General features: G+C 40.4%; 1 protein-coding gene across 1 annotated transcript; it reads left to right on the forward strand.

The window, feature by feature from the left end:
• Positions 1 to 1068: 1068 nt before the first annotated feature.
• Positions 1069 to 4200, forward strand: LOC113138030 (beta-1,3-galactosyltransferase 1). The gene is made up of 2 exons (XM_026320145.1): positions 1069 to 1362; positions 1616 to 4200. The coding sequence occupies exons 1-2, from the start codon at positions 1292 to 1294 to the stop codon at positions 2898 to 2900; spliced, it is 1356 nt and encodes a 451-aa protein (XP_026175930.1). The 5' UTR covers positions 1069 to 1291; the 3' UTR covers positions 2901 to 4200.
• Positions 4201 to 5632: the final 1432 nt, after the last annotated feature.

Genomic DNA, 5632 nt, shown 5'->3' on the forward strand with positions numbered 1-5632 from the left:
CTTACTGTGCTCTCACTCCGGAGGAGTCTCGGGTGCGAGCACTGTTTGCTTTGTTTTGTCACTGTTACATTAACCTGGTTTTCTCCTGTTTCCTGTTTCTGAGTCGGGAGAGAGCCCAGCCTCTGGTAGGCCCCAGAGGGACCCATACTCATCAGATATTGCTCTGCGAACCCGCCACGGACTTACCACCCCCATCTCCGAGGACCAGCCGGCGGTACCGGAACTGGCCGTCTGAGAAACCAACTCCTGCCGACCTCTTGGATTCACAACACATCACCACCGGCCTGCATTCCCACTTCTCATTCTGTTGTACTACATTAAATAAACTTTTGCTTAATCTGCTTCTGTGTCCGGGGCACTTGTGTCTGACGAGGTTACGATCCATACAAATTTGATACACAAATCATGACAAGAACACCTTGACACCTACGTTATTGACCAGACTGCTGCAATTTAATGTAGCTAATGTATGTTCTCAGGGACAAAGACAAGTCTGAACTGGTTCTAATAGTGTCTGTATCCATCCTGATAATACTGCATGTTACTCACCATGCCCTTTGTTTTCTGTCACTCTCCTGCACATTGCTTTAGCACTCTGACGGGACAGTGACCTCCTTGCAAAGATAATACATAAAAGACATTAAATCCTCCATTCTGTTTATTTTAGATTGTTCATAGAATACTGGCTATTAAAAAAATTCCATAACAGTGACAAAAATATATACAGCAACGATGATGTTTAAATAGTCAAAGGTTAAGTAATTCACATACGTTTTCAATCCTAACACAGAACTTAGCTCTGTGAACATTGCATTGTTATAATACAACATGCTTCCAAATTCCATATAATTAGTAAACCATTTTTTATTTGCCTTCACACACACCCTTCTTCAACACACACATGCACAAACACACACAGTGCAAGTGTTCTTCATGGAAAGGAGCAACAGCTCAGATAAGACCTATTTCCCATAGCCACTGGAGGAGGGCCATCTTTTCATTGCCCTTGAGGAAATAATGCTTGCAAACCAGGGGGTGGAACCCGCACAGGTGTGGCTTCCCTTCAGGTAAAAAAGAGCACAGTGTCATGGTTAGTTGGTCGACCCAGGAGCTCGCATTACCACATGATACAGAGACAGCAGGAATTATGTTTAGAAAGATTTCATTATTCTTTTTGGATCCAGTTTTTTGTAACAGGCAGGTAAAAGTCACACCTTACTGCAACTGAATGCCCAGTCGTGTTTTTTCAGCAGAGCAGCATCCTGTTTTTTTCAGTGATATATAGAAAAGAATGAAAACCTACGTTTATAGACAGACGAGTGCCAACATGCCAGAAAATGGCTTCGCTAAGGAAGGGCAAAGGTATGTGAGCTTTTAAAATTAGTATCTTTGTTTGTGACCTATGACGCATTGGTGTCTAATGGAAAATAAAAAAAACTGTTAACTGTTATGAGAGCCTCATAGATTTCCTTCAAAAGTTTAAAAGATACAAAGCTAAAACCAATTTAACACTGTTATCAATTAATCAATTGTCAAATGAGAACCACCTACAGTGTTATAGCCTATGCTGGTGATATAGGTTTCTTTTGTGTCTCTCTGCCTTATCTCCTCTCAGCCAGGGGATTATGGATAATGGGAAACTGCCGGAAAACAAGAAATGGTGTAGGTGGTCACGCCGTCACTACCTTTTCATCTTTCTGGTTTTGGCAACACTTTTGTTTTTTTATAACGTGAATATCAAGGATATGGCACGTGACTGGAGCCCTAAATGGCAGAAAAAATATAATACAATAAAACTGTGGATTCCTTTTAAAAGTCTGGGACAAAATATAGTCTCTCCCAGCACGACCCTGGGACCTACACCGGAACCAACGGTGGCTGTTAATACAATCATGTTTATGAATAAGACCAACTCTCCTGCACTTCCTCAAACTGAGAATGTCACATCAACAACAAATGTTACAGGCACGACTGTAACATATTGGACTGCAAATGTTAAAGTGGTGACTGAGCAGACGTCACAACTGACAACTGTGCCAACAACACCAGTTCCTTATGTTTCGCCAGGCCCATATTTAGTGGAATACCCGTATGAGTACCACTTCATTATAAATGAGCCACAGAAATGTGAGCAGGAGAAGCCTTTTGTGGTTCTGATGGTTCCTGTGGCACCTCACAACAGGCATAATCGCGATATCATCCGCCGCACCTGGGGGGGTGAAGGTCCAGTACTGGGCAAAGTAGTGAAGCTGTTTTTCCTGATGGGGCTGCATGAGGCAAAGGGAGCAGAGCAGCAGCAAAATCAGCTTCTGCAGGAGAGCAAAGAGCATCAAGACCTGATCCAGAGCAACTTCCTGGACTGCTACAAAAACCTGACCATCAAGACAATGGTGATGCTGGAGTGGCTGGACTCTTACTGCTCCAGTGCCGATTATGCCATGAAGATTGATTCAGACATATTTCTAAATGTGCCCAATCTCATTCATTTGTTGTCAAATGCTCCGAAGTCAAATTACATGACAGGACTTGTAGCAAAAGGAGCTGCAGTTCTGAGAAATGCAAATTCCAAATGGTATCTACCTTTGGAGGTTTACCCTCATTCAACGTACCCACATTATGCTTTGGGTCTAGGCTACGTTTTTTCTTTAGACCTCCCTAAAAAACTTATGGAGGCTTCCAAACACATTAAACCTCTTTATATTGAAGATGTCTTTCTAGGGTTGTGTATGCAGTACTTGGGCATCTCTCCCACAGACCCCCCTGACTGGAGTTATTTTCAGGTCTTTCCCGTGATGTACAGCCGCTGTGCTTACTCCAAGCTGATAGCCACCACAATGCAAGAAAATGTTGATCCTATATGGGTTTGGACAGACTTTAAAAAACCAGGAAAATACTGCTGATCTGTAGTGTTATTACTAGTATATTTTATAAGGTTCACACCTTAATTTGACTATGTTTGCCTGCCTTCTCAGATTGGTTGGATTTGTTACACAGAGAACACAGCAGAGAGTTTTCTGTTTCACTGAACTCATCCTGTGGTCTATAGATCTCAAATGTAAACTCTTCCAGCCTTTATATGAAGTATTTTTAACAACAGGGCAGCTAAGAATCCATATAGTAAGCACATATTGTCACTTTTAAATATAATGCTTTATTTATACAATACTGAAAACAAGGAGTTCATGGGTACATGTAGGTAGGGAAATGTATGGAGATCTCTCATGGCTCAACATGAGTGAAAATGTGACAATTTATGCTGCTGTTTCTCAATCTTTGAACTGATGAACTTGAATTTCCTTTGATAAATGTGTAGACATAAAAAAACCTTAATTGAATGACATGCTGGAGCTATGAACGTATTACATACTACAAATCCAGTCATGTCACAATCGAGAAACTCTATACTCTGTCCTTAAGTTACCCCACTGCCCTGCCTCTCCTGAGCTGTGGGGTTGTGAATGTACAAATATGAAGGAAACATTCACCCTCAGGGGCGGATCTATAGGGGGGCAAGAAGGGGCAGCTGCCCCCCCTACTGTAAGGTTCGTCCCCAGCTGCCCCCGACCCCATATTTTTACTGTGTAAAAGGACCCACATCAACAGCCCTACCAAAACCTTTTGCCACCCCAAGTAAAATTGTCTAGATCTCCCATGTGTGTTTGTCAAAGGAATTACAGAGACATGTTGGATTTGTCCTAACAGTCTGATGTTTGACATGATCATGACAGTTTATATAACAAGTTGTAAAGCAAAATAGACACCATTCAATCCTTAAATCTGTCATATAACTACCACTCCCAAACAAGTGGGGCAAATAGGATACAACCCTGGGCAAATACTGTAATTTGATAAGTGTAAATGGCTTTGGTCTGACCTATGCCTGCAGCTTTGTTAAACTGTTTTTAGTCACTAGTTAACAGAGAAATCATTGTCTCCCTCTTGTGCTAAATGCATGTTTAGACACAGTCACAATATTCAGCAAAGACATGTTGCCCTGCACCACAAGTAGGACGAGAGAAAACACTTTAAATTATTGTCTTAATGTTTTATGAACAATGTCTTCTCTCTCCTTTTGCATACTGATATATTTTTATATATTGTTCCAGTGTCTTGGTTGGTTTACACAGTTAAAACAGTCAGGTGACTATCAACACTAAACACTCCTGTTTGTACTACCTATACTAGTCGTAACATTCAGAATTCACAATCCTCCTTCTGTGTGAAAATGTATATTTTCTAATTTTTTGGTGTAAATTTCCCTCCTTGGGCTGCCACAACTTCTTGCTGAAGCTCCAGTGGAGGGACAGTAACAAAAAGATTTTACAATAAAAACTGTAACTTTGAAATATACCAATTTGATTTTTTCTTTGAGGGTTGCATAGCTGTGACCAGCAGTAACCCCCTTCAAAGCAAAATACTACATTTTTACAGTCCCACCATGTTATTTTGTATGGCCATAATAATATAACACTTCATTATTTTTATTACTGGTAACACTTTATAAAGAAAAAAGGTACAACGCACATGCATTAGTGTTTTTACTAATGCACATGTGTTAAATGCATGCATTAGCTAACAAAGGTTGTATCATGAATTCATCTCACACACCATAAGAAAAAAATCAAGTCACTGTGCGTTTCTATGGTTCATTAGCACTTAAATGCTTTGAATGTCACATGATTTGATGGAATCCCGTTACAGAGAAATGGGGTTTGTGACAAAAATAATGATCTCTGAAGAGACACCTTTTGGACTTATATTACTTTGTTTGTATTTACTTGCAATAATGTGACAAAATCAAGTCACTTTTCTTGCATGTCTACTTAGCCTCCTTAAGCTCAAACACAATTTCAATCATTATCATTGCTACGTGATACAAGCACATTAACAGTGTGAACACTATCGCACTACTGGTAGAGGAAGGGTCTGAGAACACAACCTATGTGGTGTGCCAGTGTTCAGGATACGAGTAAATGATGTAAAATCTCCCATCCTTACATTCTGGGGTCTGTTCCTCAGAAAACCCAGAATCCAGGTGCACAGATAGTCAAACCCAGATTGCAGTTTTTGAACCAGTTTATTGGGAATAACTGTTGAGCGCAGAACTGAAATCCACAAGCAGCATTTTTACATAGGTGTTTTCCTGGTCCAGGTACATAAGGGTTGTGTGAAGAGCTGTAAACTGGAGATGGTCAAGATCAACAGGGATGGCAGATTTAACATGAGACAGGATGAGTCTCTAATAAACATCTGAAGATTATAACAGGTAGAACAACTGGGCTTATTTATTTAGTTATTTAGGCAGTTCGTTCTGTATTTCATTGGTACTGGGATGGTCACAGCTGATTTAAAGGTTCAATGTGTGAAATGTGAACGATTTAGCGGCATCTAATTGAGAGATTGCAAAACGCAACCTCCTGAGCAGCCATCACACCCCATCCCCACTGTTTCCAGGTGCAAAGAAGGGTCACCTTTAAAACAAAACATGATTCCCTGTCTAGAGCCAGTGTTTGGTTTGTTCCTTTAGCATGCATCATGACTAAAGAAAGAAATAAGAAAGAAATACAAGGCCATCAATATTGGCATGGTTTTAATTTTATAGCTCACAAGAGAATGAGAGAAGAGAATGAAG

This window comes from Mastacembelus armatus, chromosome 3 (assembly GCF_900324485.2).
Source record: "Mastacembelus armatus chromosome 3, fMasArm1.2, whole genome shotgun sequence".
Taxonomy (NCBI): Eukaryota; Metazoa; Chordata; class Actinopteri; order Synbranchiformes; family Mastacembelidae; genus Mastacembelus; species Mastacembelus armatus.

Bases quoted from the DNA above. Each gene is read 5' to 3' on its own strand.
- LOC113138030 (XM_026320145.1), top strand. From the start codon at position 1,292: ATGAAAACCTACGTTTATAGACAGACGAGTGCCAACATGCCAGAAAAT. The intron at 1,363-1,615 runs GTATGTGAGCTT...ATCTCCTCTCAG, and splicing joins TTCGCTAAGGAAGGGCAAAG to CCAGGGGATTATGGATAATG.